General features: G+C 40.1%; 1 protein-coding gene across 1 annotated transcript in view; it reads left to right on the top strand.

Moving 5' to 3' along the window:
• Window positions 1-3,015: 3,015 nt before the first annotated feature.
• COL18A1 (collagen type XVIII alpha 1 chain) overlaps window positions 3,016-26,817 on the top strand; it is a 224,545-nt gene continuing 200,743 nt past the window's right edge. Inside the window, exons 1-2 of the mRNA XM_089520685.1 lie at window positions 3,016-3,082; window positions 3,212-3,279. Coding sequence (XP_089376811.1) covers window positions 3,072-3,082; window positions 3,212-3,279 — 79 coding nt within the window. The 5' untranslated portion in view covers window positions 3,016-3,071. The remainder of the gene's footprint in view (window positions 3,083-3,211; window positions 3,280-26,817) is intronic.

A 26,817-nucleotide genomic window follows, 5' to 3' on the forward strand; every position in this document is an offset into this window, starting at 1 on the left:
ATTCTCCTTTTACATATTGATAACTTGTGAAAAGAGGAATCAGAAGTCATGGAACATTTCTTCCAATTAAGCGTGAGCAGATTAAAGAAAGTGGATAGGAAGAAAATCAATTCATTTGAGATGTGGTGCCGGGGAAGAGTGCTGAGGACCCCGTGGAGAGCCAAAAAAACAACAAAAATGGGTCCTGGAACAGATGAAGCCTGGAAGCCAAGATGATTAAATTGAGGTTGTCCTATTTTGGCCACAGCATGAGAAAAGATTAGTCACTAGAAAAAACAATAATCCTAGGAAAGGTGGAAAGCAGCAGAAAAAGAGGATGACTGCATACCAGATGGTTAGACTCAATTAGGCCAAGTCAAGTAGTAGCATAGATCTATGAGGGATGGTGGGTGTTATTCTGCTCTAGTCAGGGTCCTCTTGAGGGCAGTTAACAACAACAGGGTGCCTCTGAGAATCTGTTTGGGGACAGTTGCAATTCCTCTTGCCTGTCAATTGGCAGCCAAGGCAACTAGTGGTAGAGATCTATGAGGGATGGTAGGTGTTATGCTGGTGACTCTGCTCTGGGTTTTACTTGGTGCTATAGGTGTTCTCCAAAGTGTTGAACCCTATCCCATGAAGAGGGTTGTGCTTAGACATTGCCAAGGTGGAAGGAAGATCTAGAGCAGTAGTTTCCAGTAGTTTGGGATTCACTGGTAGCACCAAGTTTGTTTTAGCTCTGATTTTGGAATATCCTCCATTTTTAGTGTCTTGTCCTGTTTTGCAGTTAGGACAGGTGACCAAATGTTCTAACTGCAAAGGAGGAAAAAACACAGCAAAATGTAGGGCCTTCATGAAAAATGGGGGACAGGACCAAGTAAAAGATTTAAAACCTCATATGGATGTAAAACCATGCTTCTTTGTAATGCTTAAGATGGGGGCAATGTGGAATTCCTCCTGGACAGAAGGTTCAAAGGTAGGATATTGAAGAAAAATGTAGGACGTGACCAAATCAAACCTTGGAAATACTCCTAGAAATGTAAATCCATGCTTCTTAGTGATGATTAAAATGGCAGACATTGTGGAATTCCTCCTGGACAGAAACCTGAAAATGGAGGACAGGTCCTGGGAAAGGGGGAAGTCTGATCATCCTGTCCTCTTGGGAAGTAACAAATGCATGTCATGTTCCAATGTACAGAAAGACACTACCCTGCCACACAAATGTATTATATAAATACAGGGATATTAAAAAAGAACGAAAGTGCAAAACCAAACAAAAACAGCTTTATTTTTTTGTGCTATGTGGCCTTGTTCTGGAAGTGTTTTTTCTTGACATTTCACTGGCATCTGTGGCTGGCATCTTCAGAGAAGGCTAGCATGGAAAGGAGTGGGGTATATATATACTGTGTGACCCTTGGTTGAGAGGAAATGATTTACACGTTAATCTGTGTGTTGGTCTGTTGGTGAATGGCAAGGCCTCAGGGTGTCTGTTTAATTAAGCAGGATGTTCTAGTCCAGAGACTAGAACATGGAACAATGGATGCAAGCTGCAGGAAAAGAGATTCCACCTGAACATTAGGAGGAACTTCCTGACAGTAAGGGCTGTTCGACAGTGGAACACACTCCTTCCTCGGAGTGTAGTGGAGTCTCCCTCCTTGGAGGTCTTCAAACGGAGGCTGGATGGCCATCTGTCAGGGATGCTTTGATTGTGAGTTCCTGCATGGCAGAATAGGGTTGGATTGGATGGCCCTTACAGTCTCTTCCAACTCTATGATTCTAATTGACCCATTGTCTGCTGGGAAAGCCCCTGACCCTTGGTGATGTTCATTTGCATGCGCAGGGTCTTGATTTTGGTATTTTTCAGGACTGGCAGCCAAACTTTGTTTACTTTCAGGGTTTCTTCTTTTGTGTTAAAGTCGTCCAGGTTTCAGTAAAGAATTGTAATATTAAAAAAAAGAAAAAGAAAAAAAAGAAGGGTGCCAAATTGAACAAGAACAGCTTTATTGTTTTCACCATTAGTTTGGAACTACCCTGCATAAACCCATGCTTCTTAGTGATGCTCCCAATGGAGGGCATTGTGGGTTCCTTCTGGACTAGAGATGGCTGAAAATGGAAGACAGATCCTGGGAAAGGAGGAAAAGTCTGGTCACCCTGTCCTCTTGGGAAATTACACATCATAGAATCACAGAGTTGGAAGAGACCACAAAGGCCACCCATCTTAACCCCATTCTGCCATAAAGGAACTCTCAATCAAAGCATCCCAGACAGATGGACATCCAGCCTCCGCTTAAAGACCTCTAAGGAAGGAGATTCCACTACCCTCTGAGGAAGGAGTGTGTTCCACTGTCGAACAGCCCTTACTGTCAGGAAGTTCCTCCTAATGTTGAGCTGGAATCTCTTTTCTTGGAGCTTGCATCCATTGTTCCGGGTCCTGTTCTCTGGAGCATCAGAAAACAAGCTTGCTCTCTCCTCAATAAGACATCCTTTCAAATATTTAAACAGGGCTATCATATCACCTCTTAACCTTCTCTTCTCCAGGCTAAACATCCCCAGCTCCCCCAGTCGTTCCTCATAGGGCATGGCTTCACCATCTTAGTCTCTCTCCTTTGGACACGCTCCAGTTTCTCAATGTCCTTTTTGAATTGTGGTGCCCAGAACTGGACACAATATTCCAGGTAGGGCCTGACCAAAGCAGAATAGAGTGGCACTATTACTTCCCTTGATCTAGACACTATACATCTATTGATGCAGCCTAAAATCGCATTGGCCTTGTTAGCTGCTGCATCGCACTGTTGACCCATGTTCAACCTGTGGTCTACTTGGGCTCCCAGATCCCTTTCGCGCGTGGTGTGGCAGTGCCTGTTCCCTTCCAATGTAGAGGGCAGGTCCTGGGAAAGGAGGACAAGCCCTCTGCCTCCCTCCCCCTGATTGGCCCTGGGAGGCCTGAGAGGAAGGGGCGGCGCTAGGACCCGGCGGGCGCCGCCCAGAGGGAGTGCGGGGAGTGGGTCCCGCTCCGCTCTTGGAGCCCGGCAAGCAAAGCCACGCGCAGGAGCCTCTGCCTTCTCTCGGCTCTTGGCTGCTGCAGCGCAGCCACCATGCGCTCCAGGTGAGCAGAGCAGCAGCAGCAGCAGCAGCAGCAAGGGATGCTGGCAGCCTTGCAAGGGGGGGGGGGGGGGCTGAGGGTGGGCTTGCAATAGGGCTCCACTGAGGTCCTGACCTGTTGCTCTCTCCGCAGGTGCCTCTTCCTCCTCGTCCTCTGCCTGGGGCTCTTTGTCCTGCTGCTGGCTGCCTCCCCTCCGCGAGGTAAGGAGGGCTGGCAGGGATGACTGGGGGTCTCCAGGGACTGACCCCCACCAGCCCCCAGCCCTTGTGTCTGTGTGTGGGGGGGCTTGCCTCTTGAGGGTGCTCTGCACCCCAAAGGACCGGGGGGGGGGGTCCAGAGGAGGACCAGGCAGTCCCGAATGGAGGGCCTCCCAGCAAACTTGGAGGACGGGGCGAAAGAAAAGCAACCCCTCCCCAAAGTACAATGTCCTGCTTCTGAGGCAGGTTCATCAAGGGAAGGCGTTGGGGGATCCCTCCTGGGCCCAAGGAGGAAAATGGAGTGCCTTCAAGGAAAAAGTCTAGGGCAGGACCAGCTAAGAAAGGTTCAACACACTCCCAGGAATGTCAGTGCATGCTTCTTAGTCCTACTTAAAATGGAGGACGTTTGGGGATTCCTCTGGGACAGAAGGAGGGAATGGGAGACCTTCAAGGGGAAAAAAAGGTGCAGGACAGGAGCAACTAAAAAGATCCACACCCTCCCAGGAAGGTCCATGCATGCTTCTTAGTCGTGCTTGGAGGACTTTTGGACACGCCTCCTGGACTGAAATGGAGGACAAGTGCTGGAAAAGGAGGAAAAGTTTGGTCATGGGGGGATTGGGTGGCAGAGTTGGGGTGTCTACTGAGACTCGCTCCCCCTCCTTCCCCAGGAGGCCCCCTTCTGCCAGGCTTGGGGGGCATATGCTGAGGGGTCTCTCTATGGGGCTGTCAGGGCACAAAGGGCACTCCCTGAGGTGCCCCATAGCCACCCATCTCTCCAGAGGCGTCTCACATTCCTCTTCCTCCTCCTCCCTTTCCAGAAGCTGCCTTGGAAGGTGCTACTAAAGTTTCAATGGGGCAGAGTAGTGTGTGGGGGGAGGGGGGCAGACATGTCCTCCTTTTCCAGGACATGGCCTACCTTTCAGCCTTCCCTCCAGGAGGACATTCCAAAATGTCCCTCATTTTGAGACAGGTTTATATTAGCTTTGATTTGATCACACCCTAATTCCCCCCCCAAGTCCTCCATTTTGTGATGCCTTGTCCTCCTTTGCAGTGGCAAGGACACACCTGGTCAGCTTTGTTCTGGTGCCAAAGTAAACTGTAGGTCCCAGAATCCTGTAGCCGTGAGCCGTGGCATATTAAAGTGGTGTCAAACTGGATTATTACTGCAGTGTGGATGCAGTCTTTTTTGCCTCTTGTGTCGGGATTCCCTGGAACTTGAACAGTGACAACTAATTAGTTTGTCCTGGTGTGGCATTGGTTTGATTTAAACACGCGGATGGAGTAGAAACCGGTGCATGGAGGCTCACGTGTGTAAGAAATGTTACTTGCCAGGGACAGGGCAGTGTAGGAAAAGGTATTCCTTGCAGAATACAGAATACATTGATGCTTTCATTCAGAAATAAGCATATTCATCAACAGATTTCATGTCTCAAATGACAAACACATGAACCTTGTGACTGGTTGCCTTCACAACTGGTGTGCATATTCCTCCATTTCAGTGATACGGATCTTCAAATTTATCTTGGCTGGATATTGTATGTGTTTTGGCTTTGCGATGACTTCTTCTCTGCTCTCTCCTTTCTGTTACCAGCAGTTACAAGTGATACATTCCAGATCGAAAGTTCCTCCTTAGCATCACTTGTGAAATGCTTTTGAAGCTTAAAAAGTGGCCCTGAGGGTGTAACTTGGGAAGATGCTTTGTTTATGAAATCGGAGTTAAAACTGCTTCCTATGCTTTACCCAGAAACTAGACATCTAAAGCCAGAACGAGAGGGAGCAGGGACCCCGGAACTGCTTTTAAAAGGGGGAATGCTCCAGTATTGGCAAGCAGGTTGTTACTAATTCACTATTCGCAGATAGGTTTTAACAAAACAGTGAAAACAAAAGAAAACATCAGCACTTTCCTCCACCTCCACCTCTTCTCCACCTCTCCTAGCTAAAGTTGGTCACCACCATGAAATCAATAGCAAAATAATACTTCTGACTGATAATTCCTGAGGGGGATTAACTACGCAGGAATGTTGGTGGTCCGGTTTTGCCTGATCATTTCAGGGGGCCTCAGCCCTTCCCCTTTGGTAGTCTTGGGGGGCTTGACCCTTCTGCTCCCCCCTTTGGTGTTTTCTGATAGGAAATGTAGCTTAAAAATACAACAGATACAGAAGAGCTTTGTTGCGTTGTTAGAAATTGTGTTACACTCATCACGTTATGTGGGAAGTGCAGGCAAAAACCACAGACATGTGTGGGCTTGGTGTATGTGTATGTGTGTGTGTTTAGTGTCAAGCTAAGCAGTGGACATGCTTCTGGCCTTTTCTCAGAAACCTTCTTGTAGATATGCTAATGATAAGTTAAGAATTGACAGTTCTATACAACTTGGCCTATATAGTAAGGTCAAAAGGTTTAAAAGTAGCGATGTTGTCGCTTACTGTTTTATGACACATGTCTGCATTGTGTTTGTAGATGGTGGAGCCTAGGATCCTCCCACCCCATATACTTTTTATACCTAAGACACTGATGATCAGAAATCTTTATTTTTTCCCTTTGACTGTGTGAAATGTGCACAAAGCTAGGAGAGTTCTTCTCCCTCCAATTTTCTTATGTCGGTGTGGCATGAGATGGAGAATGCTGAGACTTGACTGGTTTTTACTTCAGCTTTGCAGATTAAACATATTTTAATCACCTCTAAAGCCCTTTGCCAAGGTTGATGAAAGTGGGTGGTGCGTTTTAGGAGAGTGACTGACTTTGGTGTCATTTTCCCTACAAGAACTGGTCTATAAACATGTATTGGGAAGTAGGCCATTGAAGTCAAGGATACCTCACAGACTTAAGTGTTTGCCAGGCAGGTGTTCGGGAGCTCTTTATGGTTTCTTTAAAATGCTTCTGGCTATTCATGAATCATGAGTTAATAAAAAGTCTTGTGTCTCTGCACTGTTAGTTAACCTATTAAAAGTGAAACATTGTTTGGCTTTAAAGCTCTAGAGTGCTTAAGTGTGATCCACATGTACTGTCACTGAGTGGAACCTCAAATGACATATTCTGTCAGCAAATGCACACATTCCAGTAAGCATAGATCCTGCTTGTATTGACTAGTAAGCAGAGGGGGGAGGGAAAGGAAGACCCCTTTCGTAAAAGAAAGAAAGAAAGAACAAGAAAAAGAAAAAGAAAGACTCCTTAATGGAGCATTGGGATTGTTTCTGACTTCTAAGACTAACTTCAATTTGATTACAGTGAAGCCAACATGTTAGGACATGGAGAGGAAGGTTTGCAGAGGCCAAATGTAGTTTTCCTCAGTTCTCTCTCTCTCTCTCTTTTCATTATGTGCATATTCTATCCAAGGAAGAAAAAGCGTGGAACTCCACATATTTGTGTGGCAGGTTTCATTAAGAGGGATGGTAAACTCCTGGTGCAAACTGGTACATTATGATCCAGTTGTTCTCTACCGCATTGACCTTGTCAGTCAGAGATGAAGGAGGGATTGTCCCAGACCCAGGCTCATAACCTTTGAAAGATACAGCTTTTCTGAAGGGCTGAAATATTTTTGGTGTGGGGCAAAAATGCTTTTCATACTAAGTTGTCCCTATTTCATTGTAAGGAAGACAACTTAAGAGTCAGGGGTGGGAATTATGCAGCACCTTAGATGTTGTTGGACTGCAGCTCCCATCAGACCTAGTGAGTACATATAACCAATGGTGAGGAATGCTGGGAGCTATAGTTCAACAACAACTAGAGGGCTGCATAATTCTTACACCTGGTAAAGGTTGTTTCTGTGATTGGGCATTTCTTCATGCACCAGAGATAGCTGATAGATCTGACTCGATAGCAAGGGTGGTGAAAGTACTTTTATGGTCTCTGCCCCAAAGCCCACAACCCCCAAATGTTTTTTAAAATAAATGTTGGCATAGTGTTTGATGTTTTTATTTCCAAAAACCCATGCTGAGAGCCCCCAAGACTTGCAAAACCAGCCCCACACAGAAAGCACCTACAGCCCCCAGCACTCCTAAGTACCTCTATGTTCATGAGGTCCTTCCCAAAATAACAGCTGGAAGTGACATCAAGTCAGAGTGGATTTGATTCCCTGGCCATGGCAAAATTAATCAGCCGCCCACTGAGTTTATAGCTCCTGTAATATCTGTATACCATGCTCCCATGAGTCTCTTTAACCAAAATCCAGGTTGTTATATGAATTTATTCACTGTTTACAATTGTTTTATTTCATGGCACTACTAGGTAATACTAGATCATGCATGGCATCAAGGACACCACGTTTATTTTGGGGTAGCTGTTTCTAAATAGACATTTCAGTTCATAAGAAAAAGTGGTGTTATTTGTGAAGTTTGTTCCTCCGACTTACATTAGTTGAGTTGTGGATGCTGTGCTGTTTTCTAAGTTTGTGCAGAGTGGGACCTAGGCTGGTATGCTTGCTTACTGTAATAATGATTGCAAACTGTCCTGCACTTTCTTTTATTTTCTGTCCCTTCTCCTTGGCCCAATAATTTATGATGATTTTGTCTAATCTGAGTTTGATTGACTCCTGACATAAACTTTGACTTTGAGGTACAGTCATCCCTCCATATTTGCGGTTTTGATATTTGCGGATTTCATTAATATGTTCTCTCTAGGACCGTCTAGGTCCTCCAGTGCAACTCTGTGGTCAACTTTAACTAAAAGTTGCACTGAAAGACCATGTGTAGCTACTCCAGTGCCATTCTATGGTCAGTGTATGTTGGACATTGACCACAGAGTTGCACTGGAGGACCTAGAGATTCCTAGAGAGGTGTCCTCTCAGGTAAAAACAGTGTTTTTGTTATTTGCGTTTTTTTCCATATTCACGGGGGTCTTGTTCCCCTAACCCTAGCGAATATGGAGGGACAACTGTACATGCTAATTTTCACAGACATTTATTGATGCAGGACTTTATTGCTTCAATGTACACAATACCCATTTTTTCTAGATTCCAGTTATATACCTTTGTTCAACGTGCAGAATTTCCTTCAAACTATGGTCTCTCGCTTGTAAGTTTCATGTCCATCCAGATGTAGACATTTAACCTTAACAGCAAGAATAATGCTCCTCTTAGGTCTGAGGCAATATATCTTCTGAATATGCATGGTGTAAAGTTTTCAACAGTCCCTTCTCAACATCTAATGGAGGTGGGAAAGCATCACAGTGCTGCTGGCCTTATTATTGCAGAAGCTTTGGTAAGATACTCTACTAGAAAATTCATTATTATCTCTTCGGTTGGATGACTCATGGAAACATATATTAAATAAAGAATTTGGAAGAGAATTTTACTAGAATAGGATGGCAGTAGGATCTGCTGTAGCATAGCATGCTTACTGTTAATATTTATTGTACCTAGACTTACTTTTTGTCTCCCTCTTGAAGTACAGGTGTGAGCATTTGTTGCACACCTTGGGAAAGTTGATTTTTTTGAATGACAACTCCCACAACCCCACTGCCAACATGGATACTTGTTACATTGTTTAACGGATTCTGGGAGAGTCTAAAAAAGTCAGCATCAGAACTGCGCTCCTGTAAAGCAGTTTTATCTGTTCTGCAACAATTAGGCCTTGATTCCCATGTGTGCCATGACAACCCTTACCTGTTCATTTCTGGATATCAGGTGTTTGCTAAAATGGTAGATGGAGGACAAGTTTCCCACACTAGTTGATCCAGGAGGTGCCTATGTGAGCTTCTGTTTGTTGTGGCACTGTGTGTGTGTAACCTCTATTTTCCAAATCCCACTGGCTTTCTCTGCGTGAGCAATGGAGCACAAAGCAGACTTATAGCTAGGACTCATATTTTAAATCTGATTGCCTATTAACTAGGATTGGAAATAAATGCTCTCATGTTTGACATAGACCTTCTGTGGAAACAAATAACATTTATCTAGAAATCTCTGAATTTTGTGTGTAGTATCGTTATACTTTTGTAATATGTTGCATGAGAGAATTGCATCATGGGTGGTGGCTCTTAGTATATGTTAGGAATAGTTGCCCTCCTTTCCCCTTGAGGAGGCTTACTGTGGGTACATACTCAGGTTTACGTTAGTTACCACTTAAAACATGCTGCTATAGTCACAACAAGTAGTGTTGATGATAATTCACTATTTGCAGTGGAGGCTCATGAATTTAAAAGAGTGATTCTGAGCTAGGTTAATGCAGAAACAAATAATAATTTCTATGGGTAATTAAAATGGAATACAGCGGTATAATCTTGAGTAGTTTGTAAAGGTTTTGAATATTCTGACTTGAGCTCTGGCTGTGTTGTTGATGTATTTGTGTAGAAACTCAATGAAAGTGGACATGAATGGAACTTATTACTGGATATACTGTATAGCAAATGCCTTGCAAGTTAAAGAGTTCTAAAATATTCCCTTCTGAATACCAGGACCACATATAACTGGAATGAATAAGGGTCCTTATTGTCAAGATGATGATGATTGTTATAATTATATAAGTAATAATTATATTATTTGTTCTGTGCTATTACAGTATAATATAATTAACAAATTATTGGTTCTCTTGTTTCCTGAGGGAAGGTAATAAGGAAGCTTCCTTTTGTCATATACTATATACATGGGTTGTGTTTAAATTTTGCTTGATAGAGTAATTAGTGTCTGGTGCAAGATAGTTGCCAATTTGGATGCATGATGTCTTTAATCTTACCTCTTCACCTTTTTTGGCTTTTGTTTCAAATGAATGAGCAACTTGTCAGAATGATGGTTTTACAGTTTTCCAATTTCTTGTTATATAATTACCAACAATGATACATTTCTCTTCTAAAATAGTCTTAGGGCTTTATCACATGAGGCTAAAAAAGCAGAATTTCAACAGGATAAAAGCATTTTTCGCTAGTACTTATCACATGACATTGTGCATTCCATCCATTCCTGGAGCAATCCTTTTCATTGATGATAAAACCCACCAATGCCTCCAATTGTAGTGCTTTTCCATTATGGATTTCTGTGCAGTGAGCGCTTCCTGCAGATCCACTTCTGTTCCTCTCCCCAGCTCCTCCTTGCCTGTTCACAGGTGGGCTGTTTTATTTTCCTTTTCTTTTTCCTTTCCTTATTTTTAATTTTTAAAAAATTCATTGCAATGCCATGATTGTGAAATTTCAGTTAAATTAATAAAAATGCAAAAGGTATGCTGGGTAAACCAGAGGGCATGAAGGTGCTATGGAGGTTGTTTGGAAGAGAGAGTGAGGGACCCTAGATCCCAGCACCTTAATGCTATTGCAGAGAAAAGTATGACAATGGATGTTCCCAAACTGGTATTTTTCTAGTTCCTTAAATTAACTGATTGAGACAAATTAGCAGGCTGTTGTGATGCAGTCCATAGAGAGAGAAGTTCCTGAAGGGCTGTGAAGTCTCTGTTTTATCAAAAGGTATTTTATGTCATTCCACTGTGAAATTTAAAAGACCTTTGACATAATTAAGCCACCTTGCTGTTGTCTTTTAGAGCTTTCTAATGACCTGGGGTTTTTTGTTGCCACTGCTGCTTAGTTTGTTATCTGCTTCAATAACCTAATAAATAAATATGCTGAAAAATTGTGATATATTTTATTTCATTTTTTTTGGTCTTTTCCCTACACAGTTTTATTAAAAGGTTATTGGATGTTATCGTATGCTGGGATATGGCCAGTTCCCCTCCCAATGCACTTTTGGTGAAGATATTACAGCAAACAGTATCCTGGGCATTGGTCACTGTTTCTTGTTTCTCAGTGGGATAAAATTAAATTGCTCCAAATAGCTCCTGAGGGATTTCAGTGTGCGCAATATGAGCTATGCTTTTAAAATGGTAACATTTTAATCATGACACTTCATTGCAGACTTTAAAGATTATGGAAAAGCAGATAAAAACCAATATAACCCCTTCTATATCACTATAGAACTTTATAAAATTTGCATTTGAGGCAGTAAAGATATGCTCAGAGTCGACTCCAGAATGCCTGGGTGATGATGTAATGGTCACCTTGTCAGTAGACTCTTCCCAGGCTGTATTTGCATACATGCCGAAGTGATACAATACCCCATGGAGCAGACTTGTATTTCAGATGTTGGACCTTAGTTCATATTTCTGTATTTATTATCATATATGGAAGGAGATGATCACAGGGCAAATTACTGACAGTAGTCTAACTGTGTCCCCATAACTTTTTACCTTTTTAATGACTTCTTAACACACATTCTAGTGCAAGTCTGTGTTGTTCTGAATTGGGTCCTTTATTAACGGGGTAGGAAATAGTGGATTTATTTTCAGTACTGTAATTCTTGAAGGCATTTCTTCATCTTCTCTACTATGCTTTCCACCAGCAATTAATGGTAAGAAACTACTCTAGATCCCTTTCAAGACTGCTTCTTGGTAGACATTATAACCATGTTCTTTTGGACAGAAAGTTGGACATAATGATAAGCCAGGAATTCTAACGTATTTAACCATAATGTCAATGAGCAGCACTCTTACACACAGTGCATTTGGTCCCTATTTCATTTGAGTTGGCTAGCAAACCAGGCAGAGATAGTTGAGTGTGATGAACATAACAGCCATTTGTCTCTGCAGAGGTGTGTAATCTGGGGAAGTATTACTTGAAAACTAAAAGCTTTTGATTTCCTCCAGTCTTTTTGGTGGTTCTTTGGCTCTCAATACCCAGAAAAGAAGTTATTTGAATTCTTCAGGATCAAGCAGTGTCAGACTGCTGAGATTGAAGAAGCTCCATGAAAATGTCTCCAATATTCATGCCATTGGAAGTATTACCCTAAAGACACCAGATCCAATCTGACTTTGAATGCCCACAGGGTCAGCTCAGTTTAATACTTGGATGGGGGACCACCAAGAGATAACAGGTGCTGTAAGTTATATTTCAGAGGAAGGTGCTGGTAAAACCACCTCTGAGTATTCCTTGCCTAAGAAAATACTATGAAATTACTGTTGAAACAGCTTGACAGGTAATATGAAGGCACACATACACACACAGCGGGATATTGAAAATAAAAAAGTTGTTATAAATGTTGTATATTCTGTATAATTTGGGACAGAGTATTGTTCTAGACTGTGGGCCCCTGGACTTCATTTGTAGCTAGATCATAGCAAGATTAATTGGTTCTTGATTCTGTATTCTTGCATGGCAGGGTTGGACTGGATGGCCCTTGTGGTCTCTTCCAACTCTATGATTCCTAGGAACCCAGTGCTATCTATAGAAAGAAAATACTCAAGTTGTTTTCTTTTTCCCCTCCCCTGCTGTGTTTCTTTCCTTATCTATAAATGTTTCCTCCCACAAGAAGTCCCATCCCTTGGAGATAACTGACCCTGAGAACTTGACTTTGAGCTTTGTGGGAGGGAGGATAGCTAACTGATGGGGAATTTGTTTTCTCCTTTGACATTGAAAGTAACTTTATAAGGTTGCATGTAAGCAAAATGTTCTAAAGACATAAATTAAAAGTAGTTAGCGGGTTGCTGTGTCAGTAACTCCTGTGTTTAGATAGGTTGTTCTTGGCAGGAACAAGAAATTTATTTTTATATTGGCTTAGGAAATATCAATTTGCTGTTTGATGTTCAGACTACATTAATAGCTTGAACCTGTGGTCCTAAATAATGTTTGTAACTAAGAATACTATTTCTTCTATAGGTTTTGAAGTGACAGCTGATATACTCATATTTACATCTTTCTGTATCAAAGATATTTGCATTCAATGCATCCACAATGCATGTTAGTTTATGCAAATTCACCTTATCTTCTTTAATATTGAAGGTGTCATATGGTAGCCTAATCATCTGGAATTCATAAATGTATTTTTAGATCTATATGGTGTATCCAGTGTACATGTTAGGAACAAAGCAGGAGAGAACTTTGTGTGTTAAAAGTATGGAGGGCATGCCATGCATAAACCAGAGGAATCAATGGATTACATTGCTATTGTACTGTCCATGTAAGTGTTTTAATAATAATAATAATAATAATAATAATAATAATAATAAAATTTATTTGTACCCCGCCCCTCTGAGAATAATCGGGGCGGCTAACAAAGTTAAAAATACAGAACATATAAAATCCCATATACCCTCCCCTCCTTAAAAAAGTATTAAATCCAATACAGTATTTAAAAAGGCCCAAAACAAAAAATACACAAACAAACATACAAGTTAAAAACTGACCAAAAAGTCAGCAACATCACACCCGCAAACAATCGGTGGGAGCAGCAGTATCTTTCCCAGGCGTTTTTCTAAGGCCGGGTTCTCTACTCTGGGAAGGCCTGCTGGAAGAGATCCGTCTTAACAGCCTTTTTAAAGCTGTCTAAGGATGTAAGTTGACGGATCTCATCCGGCAGGCCGTTCCACAGTTTTATGAATGAGAACCACTTTGAAATGGGATCAGGTTTACAGAAGGTGTGTGAAAATATCTCTCTTCAGCATAACCTCTCCTGAAATAAGTAAATATTAGCAGAATTAAAACTGATCCAAGCAATATTATAAAAATCTTGGGTGTGGAAGTTATCTGCTGGTAGCCTTCATCTGGTGACTGAAATACACATGTTGAGGTTCCAGAAGAGTCTTGTGAGGCTCAGGAAGAACATTGTAGAGATGATGACCCCCTAGCCTCCAAAATGCAAGAGAAAGGGCCTTGGATAATAACCTAAATATTCAGGCAGGCTCTTGTGAGAAGAGGTAGACCCCTAGGTAACCAGCCCTCAGGCCATTACAGGGATTTAGACCAGCACTTGGAAATAGACAATCTGCTAGTGAAGTCCTTTAACAGCTGGCAACAAAGTCTAATTCAGCCAACATTATAGTAACAGGATTTTGGACCACTTTTTTTTGGACCACCAAGTATTTAAGTAGCCTTCAAAGACAGGCCTATGCTAACATTTTGTTTTGTTGCTTTTGCATACAGCTGAGCCAGATACAGTTTTTATGCTATAAGATAAGTATCTGGTGAAATCAAGAGTAAAATCCATTAATTATTATATAATATCACTTATTTTAATTCATAAATAAATATTTTATATCCATACATCTGTCACTGAGAATTCTGTGGACTTTAACATGCCATTGATAGAGTTAATAATTCAGTATCAATGCAGTTGTTGTTAGAATTAAGGTAGATTTCAGAGAGAAATTATTGTGGCTGGTGTGTTTGTGCTGGCTGGCAATTTCTGCAAATTGTTGTCCAAAAGAAACTTCCAAACTCTGGAGAATGGCATGAGGTTAGTTAGTGGAACCAGAGCAAGGCTTCTGTGTATCACTGTTTGAATAGGTTAGTCTTATCATATGCAAGCATATTTGCATATACGAGGAAGCATTTTGCTGTGGTCACCTTCTCTGATTATTGCCACATGTGGCTAGGCTAGTGATGTGATTTAAGAAAAAACAACCTTTTGGTAAAGCAGAAGAGAGGAGTTTTGGGACTGGTGATAGATATTGGTGCCTTTGACAGATTGGATTATGTTTGAAAGTTGTAGCTGCCCATAGCAAGAGACACAATTATTTGGTTTTACTGTATTAGCTCCTCACCAAGTTGGTTGCATCTGCATACTCAGCCTAATGGTTAATACTTTTAGATCCAGCTTGATTTATGTAATTGCCTTTTTTCTTTGAAAACTCTCCTGGTGCTTTCCATGTAGCTGTCAAAGTGTGTAATAAAACTTGCACTCCCCTTCTTGATTATAAAGTAGGGAAATCTTAACCAGCTAACATTCCTAGCATCTTCCTCACCTCAGCTTTCCTTACAGTAAAAAAAGATTCAGTGTACTTCAAGCCCTACATTTCTTTAGAGAGAGATAAAATTAAGCTGAATGTTAAGGTAGAGATAAGGAAAAAAGTGGGTCTGGTTTTCAGTGCCTAAGGTTATGTACCATTGTTAGCTTGTTCTGATTATATAAATACCCATGTTGTTGTTAACTACCCTCCCTGTGGACCTCAATTCATGGAGACCCTGTAGTTGGGAAATCTTCAAACCCTCCTTCCTCCATCCTCTACTACTTTGCTCTGGTCTTGTAGATTCAGGCCTGTGACCTAACTCTATGATTCTGTGATTCCTAGGAACCTCCTTGATTTTGCTATCTTCATCTCTTTCTACTACCCTCTACCTTTCCTTGCATTAATGTCTTTTCTAATGAGTCATGCCTTCTCATCATGTGGCCAAAGTTTGACAGACTCAATTTGGTCATCTTGTCTTCCAGGGGGAGTTCAGGTTTGATCTGTTTGAGGACCCATTTGTTTGTCTTTTTGGCCATCCATAGTATCTTTAGCACTTTTCTCCAGCACCACATATCAAATTAGTTGATTTTCTTCTTATCCACTTTTTCACTGTCTAGCTCTCACTTCCATACATAGTGATGGGGAGTAAAATAGACTGGATGATTCTGAGTTTAATGCTCAGTTGTATAACTTGCTCTTTGGGATCTTGTCTAATTTTTTCATTGTTGCCCTTCTCATTCCTGGTCTTCTTCTGATTTCTTGACTGATGTCTACATGCTAATTGATCCTTGATCCAAGGTATGAGAAATATTTATTTTGATTTCCTCATTGTCTAGGTTGAATTTATATTGGTCTTCTGGAAATTTTTGTTTTCTTTATGGTCAGTAGCATGCCTGCCTTTGCGCTTTCTTCTTTGGCCTTCTTTAGTAATTGTTTTAAGTCTGTAATGTTTTCTGCTAGTATGGTGTCAACCACATATCTTAGATTGTTGATGTTCTTTCCTCCTGTCTTCACTCCTCCTCCTTCTGAGTCTAAACCTGCTCTTTGTATGATGTTTTCTGCATACAAGTTGAACAAGTGGTATGATAAAATGTAGCCTTGCCTGACCCCTTTACCAAGTGGGAACCATTCTGTTCTAACAGTGGCCTCTTGTCATACAAGACAATTATTTATTTGTTGTTCCTGTGTACTCCCCCCCCCCCCACGGAAAACCCTGTAGTGTTCCCCACTTCTTACTTTTAATTGTTCTGTGCACATTTTTGTAAAGACAGAAATTGGCTAAAGACCTTGGATAACCACAATGGAAGATAAATACACAATTCTACATTTATTTTTAACTAATAATATCAAGGATGCTGTGGACTTCTTGAATAGGTGCCTGGATGGGATGAAGGCGAACAAGCTGAAGCTTAATGCAGACAAGCACTTTGAGTAAGGGAATTATCTGATCTTAGTAGAGGGGCTGAATGGGTGTGTTGGATGGGACTGCATTCTCCCTTAAGTTTGTATTCTGGTAATCTTTTTGGATTTGTTGTTGACTATGAAAGCACAAGTGGTGGCACTAGTCTTTTATCAATTTCTTCTATGGCCACTGTGACCCAATCCAGAGAAAGCAAAACTGGCCTTAGGTATGCTTGCCCTATCTACATTCAGACTGCACTACCATAGTAAAATTTTTCTGCTTTTCAACAATTTTCAACTAATACAAGACTTCATTTACTCAGTGGCACCACTAGGGTTGGTGTCACTCGGTGCGCTAACTCATGGTGTCACTCCCCATTGACCTCCTCCTATGTCACACCATACAGAATTTTTAGTAATGGTTTTTGTAGTACTGTTACCCATTAATCAAAATTCCTGCATATCACTGAGTGTCATGGTCATAATTGTGACATAAAACAGCCAGCAAAATTAAAATTATACCTCTAAAATACAATATCATATGCACAGCCTCAATGTATTTGCATACAGTATGCACAGCTTCTTGTAGTTGAAGTGAAAATTTGGTAAAAGGTGGTGTTTTTAAAGAAAATTAAAAAAAAAAGTTAAAAATAAAGGATTGGTAACTTGCAAACTATGGACCTGATAAGGGCTGTAGAGGTTCATCATCTAGCCCCAGCTTTCACAGAGCCTACCCCATTACTTAGACACTATACCTTTCCCCATCAGAGATATGTCCTTTCTCCTTCACTGTGCTAAGAGAGGCTGCTTCTTTCTACAACTGGGCTGTGGAAAGGGCTTATCTCCCATTTGCCATAAGGAAAAGATAAGCTCTTTTCCTTGCTCCTTACAAAGAAAGAGAGCCCCTCTCTGTGCAAGGGTTTTAAAAACATACTTGTTTTCCCTGGCTTTTAACTGAAAATATTCTATTTTGCTCCTGATATATATTTAAAATTGTATTTTATTACAATTAACCTATTTTAATATTATATTTAATATATAATATTAAACAGATAATGGATCTACAAAAGTTCTTGATGATGCTCTCTATAATATTGGTTATAAAATGTTCCTGCTTATGCATGAGTAGTGAGGAGGTTTTGAGGGGGAACAGACCAACATGGCTACTGTATTTAGAAAAAAATTCAGAAAGCAAACCTTGATTTTCCCATTTTATATAAGGGACACCATTTTACCATGCCATTGTATTTAATGTGACTTGAGCAGCCATGGATATTATACTTGTGGATCTTTTTTAGTTCCTTCATTCCCAAGTCTTAGCCTTCTTCTGATTTCTTGACTACACTCTCCATTTTTGTTAATGACTGAACCAAGGTACAGTGGACTCTTTGTTATACACTGGCGTTTGGTTCCAAGATCCCCGATGTATAACAAAATATGTGTATGCTCCATTAAATATAATGACATAGCAAAATAGTGTCCCTTATAAAAAATGGAAAATCAAGGTTTGATGTTTGAAATTTATACTTTTTTTGAACATTTTGTGTATGCTTGAATCCATGTATAAAAAAATCCGTGTATAAGAAGGGCCGACTGTATAGGAAATCTTTAACTATATCAATGTCTTTATTACTCCCTTTAAAATTATGTAAGTTGTCTGTGATCATTGTTTTTATCTTCTTACTATTGAACTGTAACCTTACTTTTGCGCTTTCTTCCTTGACTTTCCTCAATAGTCATTCCAAGGCTTTGCTATTTTCTGCTGGTATCATCTGCATATTTTATGCTATTGATGTTCCCTCCTCCAGTTTTCATGCCTGCTTCTTCTGAGTCTAATCCTGCTTTCTGTATGATATATTCTGAATATAAATTAGAAAGATACACTGATAAAATGCAGCCTTGCCTGATCTTCTTGCCAATTGGAAATGGAAACCATTCCATTTCTCCATATTCTGTCTTGACAGTGGCCTCTTGTCCTGAATTGTCCAACAATCAGATGTTGTGGCACTCTCATTTCGTTTAGAGTGAACCATAAGTTTTCATGACCAACACAACCAAAGGCACAAGTTGAAATTCACCTCAGTGATTGTTGTGTGTCTTCAAATCATTTCTGGCTTATGTCAACCCTAAGACAAAAGCTGTTACAAGGGCAGAAAAACCTGATACCACATGTATCAAGATATTTAGAGTAGGATGTAAACAATATTTAAAGGAAGTAGACAAAACAGCATTTGTTTGTTTGTTTATACAGTATGTCTCCCTCCATCCCTCTCCCTGTCTCTGTCTCCTGCCCTCTGTCTAGAGATCTTGGGGTGGCAGACAGCAAAATCTAAGATTATTTTTCCTCCCAGTGGCACTAAGCAAACTGAGTTATAGTTAACTTTTAAAAAGTGATCTGCAGTTGTCAGATATCAAATATACTTGATGTTCTTCAACTAGAAGTCAAATATACTAAATTTTCTTCACCATGCTTCAAGTACAGATGCCTGAGAGCTTGTCTTGTACATTGAGAGGGAGAGGTTACACATATTGATTAAAGTAACTTGCTTTATAAAATAATACATTTTAATATGTTCTTTTGACAGTTGCTTTCAGTGTTCCTGTGTACTTTACCAGTACTTCAGGAGCATAACAGAAATGTAATTGAACAAATGTAGGTGCTTTTAACACTGTAGCTTTCTGCTCAAACAAATTTAAGGACCTGCTGATTTTAGGAGCTCTGTGAAAGCTAACAAGCTCCCTTGCTTTGTTTGACAAACAAGGCAGAATGTTTAGTTTTATAGAGCTCAGATTCTGGCAATGTAAGTAAAGAACAAGCCAAAGGGAACGGACTGATGAGCCATTTATTAAGGGCATCTTTTATTAGTACACTAATGATGAACCATTTGTTAGTAGACAGTAGCGTAATAATGTAATTGGCAGACACTTGATTTGGGACCTTGGAATATTTGTTTAATTTCTCAATATTCCATTTTCTCAGCAGTTTACGGGTGACACTTAAGCTTATGCCTTAGTATGGTGCAAAGGCTGCTAAAATGTGTGGCATTTCCTTTGTAGCAGGGATGATATTTTTCTGCCTTGTGAATAGATTGAAAGGCTTGCCTAATTAACCTCTGTGATAATTGTATTAACATGAAAAGAATGCATTTAGGATTGGGGTTGGAAAGCTTGTAGAGAAGAGTGGGATTTTCTTTTGAGTGTACAAAGAAAACAGTAAAAAGACAGGCAGTTGGCATCACTTCATTCTTCCTTAGAGTTAAAGAGATTTGTTTGCATGTAATTGTACCTGAGTCTATTCATATGAAATGCAGTCTTCATCTTTTCCTATTGCAGCCTACCTTCCCAAGCATTATTGTCTTTTAGAGTGAGTCATGTCGTCTCCTGATATGGCCAAAGTATGATAGTCTCAGTTTAGTCCTCTTGATGGATAGATTCAATCAAGGCCCTGAGTCTTCAAGACCTGGTAAGGACTGTTGATAACAGAGTGATTCCCATTTCATAGGAGTCATTTAATGGAAGTTAACAACAACAAATTGTACCTGAGGACCAATGTGGTATAGTGATTTGAGAATTGGACTACACCTCTAGAGACCAGAGTTTGAATCCCTGCTCAACCGTCTGGATGACGATGACTAGAAACCCTTGAGTGATCTTGGGCAAGTCACACTCTCTCATCCTCAGAGGAGGGCAAAGGCAAACCTCATCTGAACAGATCTTGCCAAGAAAACCCCCTAATAGGTTTGCATTAGGTCACAATAAGGCACACAGCAATAATTGTACCTGATACTTCTGGTTAGGTAACTGCTCTTTTATTCTGATTTCTGATTACTTATCACTTTTTAAAACAAATATCTTAAAGTACTAAGAACCAATTCAGTGCAACAAGGTCTGTGTGAGTTTAACCACTAAATATAAGATAGCATATAGGAGTAAGCTTGGTATAGTGGTTTGAGCATTGAAAATGCCCTGGATAAATCCCTTGTCCAAACTCCTTGGACAGGTCATACTCTATCAACCTTAGGGGAAGTCATTGGCAAACCACTTCTGAATAAATATTGCCCCAAAAAAGCCCTAATGATAGAGTAATCATATGTCAGAGTTGACCTGAAGATATTTGATAACGACAATAATAATAAATCAAATATCAAGAGGTTGACTGAAAAAATGTAGCTATCAGAGGCTGAAAGAGTTGTGAGGCTCAGGAACATGATTCTCATGTATTTGTTACTGACAGGCATTCTGGATCATCAAGAGAAAGGGTTTATTGGTGACGCCAGCCTACCATACACAGAAGTAGTTTCTTTGATCTGCTTTACCTGAGGTCGCTTCCAGCTTTTTGCTTTATCTGTTAACAAATGGGAATAATGACTTACTAAATATGGAACTGGCTCAAGTCTGGATCTGGATCAAGGACATTTGCTTAAAGATGGGTTGTATTATGCCCCCTGAGGCACTTAATTTCCATAATGTGCCCCAGTGGACAAAACACAATCAACCCATTGTTAATTTCTTTTTTTAGAAGTGCTGTTTTGGCAGCTAGTGGACATCAGCCTAACAGTAGGCAACCAGACATAAAGCAGCAGTGTCTGTCTTTTTGACTGGCCATGAATCATAGGAGGACAGTTTCCCCAAAATTAATCATATGTATTGCAGGGCTTCAAAAAATAATATATTGAAGATGACAGCTAGGAAGATCTGATAAGGTAGCATTGTTAAATGAAAATGTCTAGTAAAAGAAAGAAAGAAAAAAAAGAGAAGGAAGGAAGGAAGGAAGGAAGGAAGGAAGGAAGGAAGGAAATAAAGAATCCCTTTTGGGGAGTGCTTGAGAAGTAATTGCCTTCTCTGTAAATTAGTTCAGATTTAAAGTATTAGCACTTCCCAAGAGGAGAATAGCACCTTTCATGTAATTCTCCTCCTATAATCCTAAAACTTTGGGTCATCCCATCAAATTGATTTTATGCGCAGGACACACAACTTTATGGAATTTTGTGACTACAGCATGTTGTGCTGGCCACTGCCTTAGAAAAATCATGGAAGATAAGGCTTTGTCTTATGAATACTAGTCTTGATATCTGCAATGAAGTTGTAGAAGCTGAGACAGTATACTTCTGAGCCACAATATTCAGGAGTGATAGCAAGGAGTGGGGGCTGCTATTGACCTCAAACCCTCCTTATGGCTTCCCAGAGGCATTTACTTGGCCAGATTCCTTGTGGAGCAGTGGTTATATGCCTGTACTGCTGCCACTCACTCATAAACCACAAGATTATGAGTTCAATACCAGCCAGGGTCTTGGGGTTGACTCAGCATGGCATCCTTCCAGAGTCACTAAAATGAGTACCCAGCTTGTTGGGGGCAATTAGCTTACAGTAAATTGCTTAGGGAGTGCTTAAATGCACTGATAAGTGGTATAGAAATGTACTTGTTATTGTTATTGGTATTCCACAAAACCTCAAGTACATCATTTAAACTGAAGTAGCTCTAAAGAAACATTAACAAACTAAGCTATGCAGATGACATCATACTACTAGCAGAAAACAACAAAGACTAGGAACAATTACTAAAGAAAATTAAAGAAGAAAGTGTTAAGGTAGGCTTAATGCTGAATATTAAGAAAAGAAAAATAATGTCCACAGAAGAACTGCATGAATCCATCCTAGATAATGATAAAGTAGAAACAGTAAAAAACATTCCCACACCTGGGATCACACACTGCAGTCAAGAAATCAGAAGAAGACTTGGACTGGGAAGGGCAGCTATAAAGGAACTAGACAAGATCCTAAAATGTCAAGACATAACACTGAAAACTAAAGCTAGAATCGTCCAAGCCATTGTATTCCCCATCACCATGTACAGATGTGAGATAGTGAAGAAGGCAGACAGATGGAGAATCAACTCATTTGAGATGTGGTGCTAGAGAAGAGTGCTGAGGATCCCATGAATGGTGAAAAAGACAAACAAATGGGTCCTAAATCAGATAAAACCTGAACTCTCCATGGAAGGCACAATAACTAAATTGAGATTGCCATACTTTGGACACACCTTGAGAAGGAAAAACTCATTAGTAAAAGTAATGATGGAAGGCAGCAGAAAAACAAGAAGATTGCATGCCAGATGCCTAGATTCAGTTAGGAAGGTTGCAGGTCTGAATTTACACGATCTAAGCAGAGCAGTAAATCACAGGCCACCATGAGTTGAGGACAACTCAAGGGCACCTAACAACAAGCGCTATACAAAAGAAGAAATTGGCACTGATGGATCTTCCAGGCTGCCATCTGAGTGCCTTGTGGTGGCAAGGTATGCCATGTTTGATCTCCCAGCAATAACAGAGAGTGGGATATGAGAGTGGATGATGTGTGAGACTGAATGGTAGTGCCCCGTTTGGGGAACTCACTTCCATCTGGCATTTGATTTGTGCGACACAGTTTGTTAATTGAGACGAAGATTGAAGATGCTTTGGTTTCTTCAGTCCTTTAGACCTTAGTTCGGTGTTCTCCCTGAGTTTTATTGTGTGTGTCCCTTCAAGCTGCTTGTTGACTTATAAAAACATCATAAATTTTATAGGGTTTTCTTAGACAAGAAATATTCAGAGCTAGTTGTGTTGCTTCCTCCCTCTGAAATACAGCCTGCAGCACCAGTGTGATTATTATATTATATTATATTATATTATATTATATTATATTATATTATATTTACACACAAACATGTATATTCTGGATGCAGAACTGGACATCTTCTGGAAGTGCAGAACTTGAAACTGAATAAGCAAAGCCCAGAGATATTGGGGAGCTGAAAATAGTGGCCTGATTGTATTACACCACAGTGGAGTAAAGACTGAAATGTGTCCAGTCCTTTGAATGGTACTCAGTATTTAGCACGCACCCTGAATTGACTGAAGCTTGTCTATCCAGACCCTTGTTGTGTATTTTTGCAGATAACCCTCCCTCCTTTAAATGTTTCACTAAAGGCACATAGGATCTGTGTTCTGCAAATGCCTTTGAAGGAATCCTGTGAAGTCCTTGATGGAAATTAATTTTGTTAAGAGATGAGGGGGAAAGAATCAAAGTTGTCTCTAGTTGCTCCCTTTATCCTGTCTGAGTCCCATGTGTGTGGCACAGTGCGCTGACGGATGCTATGCAATTTAGCCATCAAATATTTTAATATACCATTTAATTTCTTCATCCTTCTACCCCCTTTAAGTTTCTTTAACTGCTGTTTTCCTGTGTAGACACCAAATACTTTTCAGACTAATCTGTTTTTAATGGTTTCAGGGATTACATTTAAATAACAGTTTCAAAGAGTTTGTTCTGCTCCTTTTAAAAAATTTGAAAGCTTACCAAGACAGGAATTACCATAGGCATCTCCAGAGAGTTCAAAGTGATAATGGAGACATCTGTGGTTAAATACTGGATACCTATCAATGGCTCAAAACAGTAAGATTAATAAAGTATTCAAATGATCCTTAAATACATGTGATGGCAAAGTTTTTTTAAAAAAATATCTTCAATTTGTATTTTTTAAAAAGGGACAATAAAATAATTTTCTTGAACCAAAAGAAAATGCTTTCTTCCATCCTATGGCTTATCAATCCTTTTTTAAAGGAGGTCTCTTTGTATCTTGTATATTTTTATTTACATTTAAAAATGTTATTAGATGGAAAGTCTTATGTACATGATGTGCTCTTTTTGCATGAAATAATTCCCTCCTACGGAAGCAACTGAAGAGTTATTATGAGATCCCAATAGTTAAAACTCTTAACTCTTGCCAGTCCATGGCTATGTGCTTGTAGGTGCAGCACATACTGAAATGCACCAGGTTCTTATCTAGAATAGGAGACTGCCTGCGCATACTTCGGATCATGATTCAGTAGCTCCAGTCCTTGTGTGCAGCTTGGGCCTAAGCATTTTCAGATGGACTTCCAGAGCTATGTGCCTGTTCAGGAGATGTTTCTTTATGTTGCTAGCAGGAGATAAAGGCAAAGGTCAGCCTTCAGAATGAAGGAGAGAATTTAGACAGTTTACTATAGTTGTTATAGTACAGTGGTAGATCTATCCCAGGGGGCAACTCTCCAAAGAAAAGTCGTTTGATTAACATCATTGGGGGGGGGGGCATCAATTGTTAGTGGAAAGTTGAAAGAAAATGGAAGGGAATGAATAGTGGAATGCCCACTTCCCCCTGGTGTCATCCCATAGTTGTTGCCATGAAAAGAACCAGATCTGTCTGATCTTGGAAGATAAGGAGGCTCAGCTCCGGTTACTATTTGAATGGGAGAGAAGATGCAGCTTGTTTCTAATATTTGGCAGTAGTTGCCACCAGCTGAAACTGTTGTTGCTTCTTGTGATGAGTGAAGTGGGTTCACATTCACATAAAAGAAACTTTCGTTTCTGCTAGTGACAAAAATATTGTTCATCGTGGGAGAGAGGTGGCTTCTGATCCTATTTGTGCAGCAGAGGGACAACACAGTGGCAGGTCCAAATTCCAGTGTTAGTGACCCATAAATAGTTATCTTGTTCTCATGGGTCATATTATAGAATGAAGCCTGTGAAATTATTCTTAATGCAGATGACTCATTACACAAGCCCCAAAGTAGAGGCTAAGGATGGGAATGTGCAGAAAATATAGAAACACTGTTTTTTATTGCTGTAAGAGAAATAGACAGGCCCTGAAATTTCTGATATGTTTCTCTACATAACAAATATAAACCTATAACTAAACACCTACCTCTACACCACCTAAAGTTTTCCTGATGCAAAACATAAACACTTCTTGAGCAATTCAGTGTTCTCTACCTATGTAGGAGCCTGTGGCTTCACAAAGGAAGGAGACATGCTGGATTCCAAGGAAACATTTTCTTTGAATTGCAAATGGACATTAAATTTCCTTGACTTTGAAAATCTACCAGTGACCACATGATCAAAGCCTGTAGATAACCCTCCCTACCATCTGAACTAAGATCAGAAGCATAAAATGCAGGTCTATGACTAACATCTTCAATTTCTTTCTCCTGTTTGCCTGATGAAGAAGCCAGTGTGACTACAAAAGCTTGCAACATGTAATTGTGCATTTTAGTTGGTCCAATGAAGGGATCATTGTTTGGATGTTATTGGATTTGCTATATGACCAACATGGCTACCCTTAGATTTTTTTTTAGTGGTTGCACATCTTGTTAAGAGACCTGCTCTCTTAATGTTCTTCACAAGCATGCCATTGTTTGATGACTGCAACACTAAGAAGAGACTTAGGTGATGGGTCATTCATACTTATTAAACAAATCCAGATAGAACTCTGTTTCAACTACAATTCTTAGTAGAGTCAGTTCACAAAATCACAACTGGAAATTTCCTAGTTGATTTTTTAAAGATTCCTGTGAATTGGCTGTGGTATGGAGATGCCTGCTAGGGAAAAGCAGAAGATATACATTCTTTATCGAAGTATGATACCTTTCATGTAATGTCATGAACATAATGTGTCTAGACACTGAAAAATCTGTGTTCCTCCCTGAAGGGAGTGTATATTTCTTTATCTATTTACAGGCAACTGTGTCACATGTCATTCATAACTTTCAAGCTCTGGTTGAAAAAACTGACAGAACATAGAAAAAACACCTAAACCACCAGGAAAGGTGGTAATTTGGTATCTTTTGTCCTCTTCTCAAAATCTTGAAAAAAATGCCATATTTTCACAGATTTCACAGAAAGAGATGCAATGTCACTTGAAGTCATTTGGACTCATTCAGACCAGAATAAAAGGTGTCCAGTCTCTGCCTCCCAAACAGTGTTTCTTGTTTGGAAATCCCCTCGAAATCCTTTCAGGGAGCATGATTAGAAAGAACATGGAAGCATTTAGGACTGGAAGTATGCACAGAATTGTTTGTCCACTGATAATGCCCTCAATTTACCCAGACATGCAACTTTTATTTCATAGATGCAGGCTATATCTCTCTTACTCACTCAGCTCTAAGAAAATGCATTTTGATGTAACTAGTCTATATTAGAGCAGATGATTTCATATGTGATGCCTTGGAGATTCATGAAGTAGGAGGAACTGGCAATGAGCTGAGTGTTCTCATTTTGATTAAGTCTGAGGAAGAAAGCCTTCACTGTAGCAGGTAATGAAAAGGGAAAGGTGTGTTGGAGGTATTAAAGAGTTTAGATTTCACCCCAGGCATTTTGAAGGACAAAGGATGTGTTGTTCATGGAGTAGTATCTGATGTATCAGTAGCAGCTAGAGTCAACTATTGCTGGATGCAGCTGCTCTTGGAATATTGCTTTCTGACAGCCCTGATTTGCTGTGTAGTCATCTGTATTTGTTACCCCTGTCATAATAGAAGAGAGGCTAAAAGGTGTCATTATTGTTTCAATGAATTTTAAGTAGAAACTAATTCTAAGTATGCAACAAAGATCATGACCAGTTGGGAAATCCTCATTAGCCCATATGAAAAGGCAC

The sequence above is a fragment of the Sceloporus occidentalis genome, unplaced genomic scaffold, assembly GCF_023333645.1.
Source record: "Sceloporus occidentalis isolate IW3139 unplaced genomic scaffold, rSceOcc1.0.p SCAF_4, whole genome shotgun sequence".
Classification (NCBI taxonomy): domain Eukaryota; kingdom Metazoa; phylum Chordata; class Lepidosauria; order Squamata; family Phrynosomatidae; genus Sceloporus; species Sceloporus occidentalis.